This window comes from Lolium rigidum, unplaced genomic scaffold, assembly GCF_022539505.1.
Source record: "Lolium rigidum isolate FL_2022 unplaced genomic scaffold, APGP_CSIRO_Lrig_0.1 contig_45265_1, whole genome shotgun sequence".
NCBI classification, from domain to species: Eukaryota; Viridiplantae; Streptophyta; class Magnoliopsida; order Poales; family Poaceae; genus Lolium; species Lolium rigidum.
In genome coordinates, this window is record NW_025900614.1 from 107,897 (window position 1) to 120,296 (window position 12,400).

The following is a 12,400-nucleotide window of genomic DNA, read 5'->3' on the forward strand; positions in this document are numbered from 1 at the left end:
GTTTTTTTTCCTTTTTTTAGCTGTGTGTATTCGTATTACTATTAGAGTATTGCGTTGTTGTAGAGACTAAGTGTAATTGATATCTATCGATATTAATATTATTCCTTTTATCGAAAAAGTTAAGGCAAGTTTCCTCTTACACAAGACTGTCCGAGTCGAAGTCCAACACGGGCCCAACCCATTTATAAACCGGGTCCTAGCCCAGGCAGCAAGGCCTCTTCTCTTCTTAACCCGCCCGCAAGAAAGAAACAGAGAAACCCGAGAAGAAAAGGACTCACTCCCCGTTCGTCGCCTCCGCCGCTGCTCCACGCCGTCTACAAGATGAGACTGGACACCTCCGCCCTCGACAACCACTTCGCCGCCGCCGGCAACGAGTTCAGCGGGATCCTCTCCACCGACAACCTGCCCTCCCTCGAGTTCCCCGAGGTCGCCACCTGCAACGACGTGAGTGAGCCACCCCAATCCCCCACTCGATCCCCTTTTACCGCGATCGATCTGCCCGATTCCAGCCTCTGATAGATCTGTGCGCTCGTGTGTGTTCCGGTGACAGTTCGATGGGTTCCAGAAGGCCACCAAGGAGATGCTCAACCACAAGAAGGGAACCACCACGCTCGCCTTCATCTTCGACAAGGGCGTCATCGTCGCCGCCGACTCCCGTGCCAGCATGGGCGGCTACATATGTGAGTCTTCTCTTCTCTTCCTTGCGCTCGCGTTTCGCTGCTTGCTAGGGTTTGGATGCCTGATTTAGGGTCGGAATTTTTTTAGATCTCCACGCAGAATTTGATTCATGTGTCAATCCATCAGGAGCTAACGTTTGTGATTATTGATTGATACTGCTGGTGTTTTTTGCTTACTCATGTGTCCAGTGCTCTAGGTCTTAGTGATTCCTATTTTAAAAAAATCTCAAAACAACCTGAGTAGGAGGAGGTGAAGAAGTTTTCCTTATAGGTTATTCTAGTGTAGAACAAAGAAACGCAAACTTCCTAACACACTACCTCACGACAGTTGTGCTTGGCTGTGGTTTATCCATTTGGATTACGTAACGAATGCAAAGGTACTGATTGAATTTGGGGATATAGTGCTCACATTCTTCATCCGCACAACCTCAGTCTCATCATATAATATCATCTTGTTGACATCATCAAAGTTAGCACCACTCAAGTTTTTTTGCCTCTAATATAATCTTCCACTGCGCTTTCAGCTTGTGAAACTTGTGATAAACTTGCCCCTGTGTGAATGTTGTGTGAAACTTTTCATTGATTTGTGTTGCACACTCTTGGTGATGTGTCTCCTTGAAAACAAATTGTTTCCCCTCAGACATAATCTTCTCTTTGTAGTAGCATAGCAGTTCATCAACAGCTTGGGGGTGCCACACCACGTTGTTGCCTGCCATGTCCCTGTAGCATGGCAGTTCATCTATAGACGCTGATGTGCTAGACTGCAAATTCACAGAAAAAACAGAGGCGGAGCTAGCTATAGATTACACATAAAAAAAGGTCCGCTAGTTATCCTAATGCTTTAACATCTAGACTGGAATACAGGAAAAAGGGGATGAGCTAGCTGAACACACAAATGCCATGGATCAAGTCGATCCATACGTACTAGTACAAAATCAACAGACAAAGGTAGAGAGGATGCCCATACAGGAAGTGAATCAACACACGCATACATGAGAGAGAGAGACCGAAGTGCATACATACCTGCAGAAGGAGGAAGAGCAGTGAGGCGAGTCTTCACAAAATCAGCAAGATCTGAGATTTCTCACAATAATCAGCTGTGGATCTCGTCTCCCGTGGCACTCTTGGAAGGGGACTCTTGCAGTACTCCACAAATCTTGTGGATTTATAGAGGGCTTCGGAAATCGTTGAGAAAAAATTGGGAAGTGGAGGAAGGGGTCGAAGTGGGTAGCGAAAAAGGAGCGATTTGTTGCGGACTGAATCCTCATCCCGGCGGGTTCGGTACTTGGCGCCAAGATTTTTTCCTCGATGTGATTTTGCCGTCGAGGGCGAGTCGAATCGGCTCTCCCAGCTGAGCGAGGCTATCCTGGCCCGACGAAGCTAGCTGGCTGTCAAAAGCTAGTTTTTATTTGGGTACCAAACGCCTACCCTAGCCGAGCGAGGCTATAACTGTTTTTGCTGGGGAACCAAATGTACCCTTTGATGCTAGTTCTCTGTAGGAACTAAAGGAGTTATACTCTTTAGTGGAACTAGTGTTGATAGAGTGCTGATCAGTATTTGATGATACACTAACACTTTTTGATGATACATACAGTTGGATACAAGTCTGCTAATTGAAGGTCCAATGTTTGTTGTGCACAATGATTTGCTCCCTCTGCGGTTTGGAGAAGGACAATAGAATGCTTTGGGATTTTAGTATATATAAGTTAGTATACAAGTCATAGACATCCAAGCAAGTATCCTAAAATCTCTATTTCTGTGCAAGCCCTGATCCTAATTAAACTTTCTCTTGCATGTTTGTTACCATTGAAAAACTTTCCGAAAGATTATTTGTTGTGGGAGGCGTTTGCTTGATGCAAGGATTCTCACTTAGCAGGGTGTATTTCTGTTTTACATGACCGCATGTCTCTTTTTCTGCAGCTTCACAAACTGTGAGGAAAATCATCGAGATCAATCCCTACATGCTGGGGACAATGGCTGGAGGGGCTGCTGATTGCCAATTTTGGCATAGAAACTTGGGTGTCAAGGTAAAAATATCACCCGCTTCTCTACTTGCATCTCATCTTTGCATAGTAGGACTAACAAGAGGTTCTTTTTTCAGTGCCGGCTCCATGAGCTCGCGAACAAGCGAAGGATCTCTATTGCTGGTTCTTCAAAGACATTGGCCAATATCCTTTATTCATATCGCGGGATGGGTCTTTCAATCGGTACAATGATTGCTGGATTTGATGAAACAGTGAGTAGTCCTTACACAAATTTAGTTTCCTTAAGCTGTATGGTAGGTCTATGCTTAACAATTTCTCTCTTGATCTAGGGTCCGGGCTTGTACTATGTTGATAGTGAGGGTGCAAGGCTCAAGGGAACCCGGTTCTCTGTTGGGTCTGGTTCTCTATATGCTTATGGTATCTTGGATGAGGGGTAGGTTTTTTTATACCTCTGCTTTGTTGCTGCTCATGTTAACTTGAAGTTGCATGCCCTTATGTTTGTGCTTTACCTTTCAGTTACAAATTCAACATGCCAATTGAGGAAGCTGCTGAGTTAGCTCGGCGGGCTATCTATCATGCAACACACCGTGACGGTGCAAGTGGTGGCTGCGTTAGTGGTATGCATTCTCTTTCTGAGTCTATTTCTATCTGGTTTAGACTTTCCTGCATTACTGTCTACTTATGCAGGCTAGTCTCATACAAGACCAATCATTTTTTATTCCTTTAGCAATAACAGCAACTTAATAACATTTAACGTTCTTCAACTCTATAATCTGTGCGTGCTGTTGTCAATTCAGTTGTACAGCATGAAGCCTTGGTCATGTTAGCATCTTTGATATGGTTATGCTGCATCCATGATCTAATCAAGTACTACCTCCATTCCAAAATAAGTGACTCAGATTTGCCTAGATAGGGATGTAGCTGGACGCATTTCAATGTGCAGATAGGGATCTAGTGGCACATAGAAAAATTTGAGTCACTTTTTTTTCCAAACGGAGGGAATACTGAACAAGTAATGCTGAAGCCCCGGTGATAGGCTTGTAGGACATGGCCACTTAATCTTTCGCCACAAACATAAGATCCCTATGGTCCTACTCAAGGTAGAGATTTTGCTTTCTTTCGGTTTTGGGTTTAGGTGCTTGTGGGTCCTGATCAATCAAAACTACGTGACTTATGTGCTTCATAGAACTTTTTATGAAAGTAAAGTTGAAACATGAAATTCCTCTTTATCATCTGATCCCACCTTAGTGTATGTATTGTGGCTGACATCAGCAGTTTATTTCGATTTTAGTCTACTACGTTGGCCCTGATGGATGGAAGAAGCTCTCGGGAGATGATGTCGGGGAGCTGCACTACCAGTACAACCCAGTTCAGGAAGCTTTTGTCGAACAGCAAATGGCCGAGGTCCCTGCTGCATGAACTTGATCTGCTGCGAAATGTGAGCTGGGCGCATGTATCCAGGGCCTGTGGACTGTGGAAGCACCTTGTTTATGAACTCGGGCTTGTTTGTCTGCATGACGTTAGAGTTCTCCTTTGAGACCCGCTGATATTCCTGGACAACTTTTATGCACCTGTTATGACAATGTGATTGTAGACTGGTGATATAGATGTTTGCATTTAAGTTTTATTTGAATTCTTTTCTCCATGCTATTGTGTGTGGCTGCTATATATTGTCTATGCCTCAGGTTTCCTGATTGCAAATGTGTCATGGCAAAGATAGCTCTTCACAGTGGCTGACTGGCGCAGCGGGTGCACACACCCGTTGGTGGCGCGAGACATTTTTTTTTACATTCTACATAGGCCACACTAATAGTCGGTTTCTAACGACTTGTTGCACATCTAGGTTGTGAAGATGTCAACGCAACAATTTTTAGATTGTTTTGGTATTTCAAAATGTTTTTAATTAAAGGAAGCATATGCACCCCTAAAGCCAAAACTCTGCATCCAACGATCTCATGTACCCTAGGAAAGAGCCAATTCTTTGAGGAAGAAGGGTTGGAGTTGCAGATCTATTGCTGGAGCATGGTTGTAAGCTTAAGTTGGCTGCAGGAGTTAAACTGCAGTAGACTATTCATTAGCTACATCAGGAATAGCTAAAAAGAACTTTTTCAGTGGCCTGCGTCGATCCTGAGGACTAACATCAAATATACATTATAACAGTCTGACTGAGATTTTCAATATTCAGAAGTTTACAGACTATGCTCACTAAATTTAGGATTTAGTACATTCAATCCTTAAATATATATGGCCAAGAAACCATATTTCAGAACAATTTAGCCACATGATACTAATTTGTATCCAGGAGAATAGCTAGACAAACAAGAAGAATACAAATCATTTTCTTCAAAAATTAAAATACGCTAATCTCTCAGGTTGCAACCATGCATTGCTCCAGCCAGAAGTCAAGGTAGCAGCAGTGTAAGCACCAGCCAACTGAATGAGATAACTCCAAGTAGATCCAGAAATGAGCAGCATAATTTTGTTGCTTCCTGGAGGAAGCAAAATCTTGGGTTGCAAATATAGCTACTGACCATCTGCGCCTGCAAATGAGTCTGAGAACAGAGGTACATAGGGCAGAAATTGGCATAATGACTTGTTCTTCTCAAGGTGAATGAACTGATGAAATTCCCGACGTTGCATATCGTATGATGCTAATGTATCAGTATCAAGTGAATCAAAAAAAAAATGGTATCGCAGTCTGGATGAATAGCGGTCACCTTGTAATCCACGGCAGTTATGCTCCACATCTCATCATTGCTGACAGTATGCTTCAAGACCCATTCTTTACTATCATAATCTTTCATGTACCAGACTGTTGCCATCGTGGTAGCTGAGGATGTACTCTCCTCCTCGTCCATTCTCCTTTTGATCTTATTCTTGTTAACATCAACAAGGGGTGTGGTAGCATAGTGCAAGCACCCCTGTGACAATCCAATTTTACCAAAACTTACACCACCTGATGGCATACGTATAGTCTTCCACACCTGCCCCTCCATGTCCACTGTTACCACCAGCACGGCATCCGCTTGGACGATCATGGGGTACGGCCAAGCAAGCAAATGTAGCATACCATGAAAGAAGACACTTGTAGTGGCAAAGTACAAGTTAAATTTCTCAATGGACCGGGTTTTTTTATGATTCCAGGCTCTAGTTCGGGATGAGTATATGCTCACTCCTGTGATGTAGTGCTCCTGATCGGTCTTTGCAAACTGAAGAACGTGGAAATGAGATGAGATTGTCGGATCAAAAGTCAAACGAGTCATCATGTGAGCTGACACACCAGGATTGGGGTGAGGGGGCAGGTCAACCCACCTCGCGGTTGCTGGATTGCACACGATGTAATGGGACTCAAGCATAACATTGTCTTCTGTGGAAGGAGGAGGGGCCATGTGCGCGAGGCAGAGGAGGAGGCCGTTGCAGGTGTCGATGTGGGAGACGTACAGGTACTCGTCGGGTGGCAGGAATGGGAGGGACGGGTCGACCAGCGGGGCCGCGCCCGTGCTGGCGGAGATGGTGGCAAAGTGGAACTCGCGGAAGCAGGAGTTTACGCTGTCGTAGGTGTCGTAGAGGAAGCCGGCAAGGGTCTGGGAAAGCTTCCTGCGGTGAGCTGGATCGGCGATGAGGTCGCGCCAGAAAGGGGAGACGCACTTGAAGCGCTGGACAGACTTGGCGGGGAGGCGGGAGAGGATCTCCACTATGAGGTCGTCCGTGAAGGGACCGTCCTCCACCTGCACTGTGGTCGGCGCCGGAAGGATGACCGTCGTCGCCTCATTCTTCCCACGATTTGTTTCCGACATGGTGCTGCTTCAAGGAACAAGGGAGGGTCAAGAAGAATGAATTGCTGGGGAACTAGCTTGTGAGAAGAAATACCTTAATCGGTTTGAGTCGGTGGCGATTGTTCACCGTAACAAGAATGGTGGCGGTGCTTGTCCGTCAGAGCGATAGGGAGTTTGTGAATTGAATTAGCAGTAGTCAGGCCCGCGTTCAGCTGTGGCTGCCTGTGTGGAGGACATGCATGTAACGCTTGTTCTTGAAGCTGTTCAACATGTTATGCTATGCCTTTATATATACAGTTTTGTTTTCCTTTTGAATACATTTCTCACCGGCCTTTTGGATGTCCAGAAGCGTGAAGATCCAAACGCTTTCTTTATGCTGAAACTTTTTCAAGCAAGCTGAAAATGGGATAGTTTAGGCAGATGTTAGGCACCCCTCACATAGCAGTGTACGTATGAAAGCGATGGAAAGAGTGGCAGGTTAGCTTTGCTATGCAAGCCTGATGTGGCCGTCTTCTTTTGTCGAGAACATGCAACCAAAAGTTGCTTGTCTTTTTTATTTAGATTGAGCAAAGAGATATTTACTGGTAATTAAATACATCCTCAGGCCCTCACACTTAACCCTCACTCCTCTCCGTCTGCGGCAGCGGAGCGGCCGTGGGGTTTCCTCGATGTCGCTGCCGCTGCTGCAGATCACCATCGCCGCCAGTCCGATGCTCTCAGTCTCCATCTCCATCTCCGCCGAGCTCGGCGCTCAATCGCAGCCCGACCTTCCGCCATGCCTAGCTTATCACGCCGTCGCGGACGAGGCAGAGTCGGACAGGGTTTCCTCCTCCTCCTTTACTTGGGATGACCATGGCGCTACAACGAACTGAAAACTGATCCTGAGAGGGATATATAAACTTTACTGTACGTGTACAAAATAGCGTTGCAAGTCGGCAATATTGGTACAAGCATAATTACGTACTCCGTACATTATGCACACTCCCATCTACATTTACACGGGTAAAACGGAAGTCAAATCTTATTCTGGGAGAGTGAGAGAAAAATGATGAATGCACAGTATAATCTGTCTATTTCGTTTCTCTCAGCACCTGTTGTGGATTGTACAACATCATTGTAGAAAGCTACAATGGGCATTTACAACGGCAGAGAAGTCCCGTCTTCTCTTACCAGTCCAGTGTTCTATCATCAGTACATGTTACTAGATGGACATGCGAGCAATCGCCTCGCCGCTTGTATCGCTGTCCTACATAGCGTGGCAGGTGTGGTAAATTTGCAGGCATTTTTTTATTACCAGAAGCTCATCAGCAGATTGCGGGGAGCGAAAGAAGTGAAGGGGTATCGAACATCAGGTCGTGCAAGGGAGTTTGTTGCTTGTACCGACACCTAGGGCGGTCAGATGTTGTGGTATCAATGAGGAAATCCCGTAGTTAACCGCCGCAGACTAGGCAAGTTTGCTAAACTGCGTTAACAAATCTCACCCTAGCGGAGATAATCTGACCAGTTTTTCTTTTTCTTCGTGGACCAGGTTATAGCTAAGTTGATTAAGTCGCCACAAAATGGATAATTAACATTGCCAACATGATTAATTAGTGACAAGTTGCATCTTACATAACAACATATCTCACTTGTCGATAATCATGCATGTCTTATATTAAACAAAGATGTGAATTGCATCTCTGAGGCATCGGATTCAAATACTAAGATCACATGGGTATAAAAATATCAAATCCGCTACAGGAAAGTCCGTTGGCAATGTGTATATCTGGATATCCATCTCTGCAAGTGCTAGCTTTATATTTGATCCGTATACTTCTGAACGATAGAAAGAAAAATTCAAGAGTGTTCGGATGTTTCCAATGATCAACTCTCTATGAAGCTGAAACTTGTGCAGGCAAAATTAAAACCTGTGAAAAAACAGTGAAAAAAACACGGTTAGCTAAGAAGCCAGAGTTACCGATTCTCGATAGAAACAAAAAATCGACGTCATGGTCATGCACGACTTGCTGAATTTATTGAACGGTAATTACTAATTACATGGAGTTCACATAGACTGTCTTACATTCAGATCGTGAGAAGCTTCCTTGGATGCTGATTTTGGCGAGAGGTACGCCACATGCACTTAACACTCTCAAGACCTTGAAAACCCTTCTACCGACTTCTTGACACTTGATTTCTACGATCTTAAGGTGCTCAAACGTTTTCTGCTCAGATGTTACTGTATCATAGCTTCCTTTTGTTTTCAACTCATATAATGGTTTCTACATATAAAAAATAGAAGTGATATAATAAGTTAACATTGTAAAACAAAAATATGCCAATAAAACTATCTATCCATCTGAAGATATATTTATGAACATATTATGCACCTTGGAAAATTCAAAAGTGAGCTTCTCAAGAACTGGTGAGTGCGAAAAGAGACAAGCAAGCTCACTTTTGTCGTCATGTATACACCACTCATTAAGGACCAGAGTCTTCAACTTGCTAAATGTAGGACACCATCTCAAATCCCTTTGCAAAATAGCCTAGACACATCGCAATAAATACTGATAGAGTATATGTGGAAATGTATTGATGTTAAATATGTTATGCAGTCGAGAAAATGTATTGGTTTCAATATGAATATGGTATGACCGATAACTTTGTTAATATGGTACTACCTCTGTCCATAAATAGATGCCAAAAGTTTATTTAAATTTGAATGTATCTAGTCACGATTTAGTGTATAGATACATCCGAATTTGAATAAATCTTTAGCATATATTTATGGACGGAGGGAGTATGACCGATGACATGGCATTGGTTTGAGAAACGTGATAAGCGAGTATACACATAAATTGTATAAGGTTTACAGAAGATCATGTGGAATAAAATAGTACTGCATTTTTTGTAATTACAATAACGCCATTGATAGTAAAAGGTCAAATTTTTAAGCAATCCCTAAAATTCGAAGAATTGAGAAAATTAAAATCATGAATACCAATGGATGGTTGTTGCTTTCTCAAATTTTCGACGTCTCCAGGGGACTTATGAAATTTGTCACCTTTTGGACAAATTCCTTCTGAAATTCCTAGATTTTAGAGGTACACAAGATCATTTCAGATTTTGCATATTTTTTTTTTACCTTTTTAGGAAAGTGTATAGAACCTTTTAATTTTCCTACTTTTGATGTCTAATTAACTATGTTCCCATGGTGCGGTGAACACCATGATTCCAAATGCACAAATTATATACAAATGAATATGTAGTTCAATTTTTTTCTTTGGGTATATAACAAAAGGCATATGTAATTAAGTGAAATACATAGCAAAAGGGCATCCATTTTCAAATAAAGTCTGAGCTATTTTAACTTAAATAAATCATTTCAAAATCAACTTTCCTTAATGATCGACAAATATGTCACTCAGGTTCCATGTCAATATAATCATCCTATGACGATATATGGTGTAAGGGCATGTACAATGGTAGGAAAGACATGCCTTCTCTTAGCAATCCATGTCATCTAGAGAGGTCACAAAATATAAGTGCTACAATGTATTATCTTTTATTGTCATGTCTAGCAATAAATGAGAATCAACTAAATTTTAGAAGGAAATTGGGTTGCTAAGAGAAGACAAATGGTACAATAAAGAAAATAGCATTCTCTCATATCACAAGAGATCATCCCTTAGCTAAGGAAAGACTGTCTTCTCTTTCTTCAATCTCTCTTCTCCAATTAAGCAAAAATCTGACGTGGCAACCTTAAAAGAAGGCTGATGTCACCCCATTGTACATGACTTAAGTAGCGAAAATACACGCACATGTACCATTTATCTAATTGAGATAAACTACATTAATTATAGTATTATCAGAAACGAGTCTTGTTTTATGCAAAGATCGGGTGTAAACTCTTTATTACGGTTTGTATCACCTTGATGTGATATTTTGAGTCAATAAAATCTCCATTTTCCCGAAAAAAGTTAGCTAATCACAACATTTCATAAATAGGAAGATAAGGAGAGAATCATGTTGTCCTGACTAAGAACGGAAATAGGCTGTGCAATTAGAAGACAGGTAGTAATTAAAGAGTAACTTGAGTATTACTAGAGGATACTTAGACTAGTCACAATGCATAGTATCATATAGAAGTATCATGTGTATGATACTACTATATGTTATTATGTCCACAATGCATGGTATCATATGCTAGTATCATAATCTTCTTATATTAATTGATTTATAGAATCTCAATGCAAATATACGTATAAGATTTGTTTGGCATTAAATTTTTTAGTACTACGTGCTATAATACGGTATCTACCTATGATACTACTATCATCTCTCTCATCTTTAATTGCACTGCCACATCAGCTTTTTGCATGCATGTGATTTATGATACTACCTATGATACTCCCATTGTGGGTAGTCTTAGATTGTTAGATCGGTCTTGGGTGGACATATATAACTTAATAACTGAAGTAAAAGCAAAACAAGAAACAAACCTGTCCATGGCAAGACGAAGCCATGAGTTCCAAACTCGTGGCCTCCGACAGGGCATCAAGAAGCACGCTACGGCTGCCGCAGTCGTCACCTTTGCCCCTCAAAAGTCGCACCGTCGCCGCAGTCAACGCCGGCATGCTCTCTAGAAAGCACCGAGGAGGTCCCTCCAGGTGCAGCCAGCGGAGGCTGGGCGTGGCGATCCTGGTGGCGGACGAAACGAACGAGCAGTCGACGAGCATGAGACGCCGCAGCGAGCTCGACGCGATGGTCTTGCAGTCGAGGAGGCATTTGCTGAGGCAGAGATGCAGCAGCGCCGGGCAGCGGGAGAGGTCGAGGAAGTCCCCGTCGATTCTGACGGAGCGGAGGCGCAGCGTCGTCAGGTGCCGGGCGACCAGCGGCCCGCGCGTGAGCCGGAGCATCTCGGAAGGCTGCTCCGCGCTGGCGGCGACGGCGAGCGTCTGGCACGTGAGCGCGCCGTGCCGGATCCAGAGCTCGACGTCGTCGTCGGCGTACTCGTCGCTAGAGTGGCCGACGTCGATCTCGAGCGTGCGCAGCGGCGAGGCGCCGTCTCGGAGGAGCAGGAAGCGGCTGACGAACATGGGGGAGGCGTCCGGGCCGGGGACGCGCAGGGCGGGGCTGGATCTCCATTGGTGGCGCCAGCGGCGGGAGAGCGCGGAGGACGAGACGGCGTTGCGCGACGGGAGGAAGGAGAGCACGTGCTGGAGGACGTGGTCCGGCAGCGTGCTAAAGAGGTCGACGCCGCTCATGATCCCAGATGTGGCCGGCGGCGGCGGCGGTGTATGTACTGTAGTACGTACGCAGTATATATGTCGATCGATCGGCTGGGTTTGGTGGTATCAAACTACCAATCCCTATAAAAATGGTTACACCAAGAGCAGAATATGAATATCCGGTATTTCCATATTCCGTTCGACCCACGACGTGAATGTTCCGAGCTAGCGTTCCTTTTCTCCCCCTTTACCCAGATGCGCGTGCTGCCATGGACCTCGAGCTACAGACACCAGGACGATCAGCGCAATGGATGGGTGCTCGCTGTTGACACGGCGAAGAAGACGAGCGACTGAATTCGGTTGTGAAAGAATCATTGGGTTAGGACTGGTGTACATTGCAACTAAGATACCAGAAGAATACTAATCACCTCTGATGTACAAATAATAAATATCCATGCTTCCCAAAAATCTTGATTTACTTTTTCTAAGCACCACTCTAATCATCTCCTATTGTACACAACGTCAAAAAAAAGCACGCTAAGTGAAATATTGTGGCATTCTAAAATACGATATGCACGTTATAATGTGCTAATAGCGCGCTATTTTACAAAATAGTGTTTAACAAAAAAAATATAAAAAATAAAATATCGCATGTGTACTAAGGATTTTAGCAACTAAAAAAATTGTACCGATCACAATGATCAACAAATCAAATTCATAAAGTGCAGATCATAATGAAAGACAAAGATTTG

The 12,400-nt window shown here is 43.7% G+C and overlaps 1 protein-coding gene across 1 annotated transcript; it reads left to right on the forward strand.

Annotated features, from left to right (window-relative positions):
* The first annotated feature begins 267 nt into the window (after positions 1 to 267).
* LOC124681490 (proteasome subunit beta type-5-like) lies at positions 268 to 4,307 on the forward strand. The gene is made up of 7 exons (XM_047216401.1): positions 268 to 444; positions 551 to 680; positions 2,598 to 2,704; positions 2,779 to 2,913; positions 2,992 to 3,095; positions 3,179 to 3,279; positions 3,954 to 4,307. Exons 1-7 carry the CDS (start codon positions 322 to 324, stop codon positions 4,079 to 4,081), a joined length of 828 nt encoding a protein of 275 aa, XP_047072357.1. The 5' UTR covers positions 268 to 321; the 3' UTR covers positions 4,082 to 4,307.
* The last annotated feature ends 8,093 nt before the right edge of the window (positions 4,308 to 12,400 follow it).

Coding starts and splice junctions, on each gene's coding strand:
- LOC124681490 (XM_047216401.1), top strand. CDS start 322: ATGAGACTGGACACCTCCGCCCTCGACAACCACTTCGCCGCCGCCGGC. Junction 2,705..2,778: donor ATAGAAACTTGGGTGTCAAG/GTAAAAATATCA, acceptor TTCTTTTTTCAG/TGCCGGCTCCATGAGCTCGC. Junction 2,914..2,991: donor TTGCTGGATTTGATGAAACA/GTGAGTAGTCCT, acceptor CTCTTGATCTAG/GGTCCGGGCTTGTACTATGT.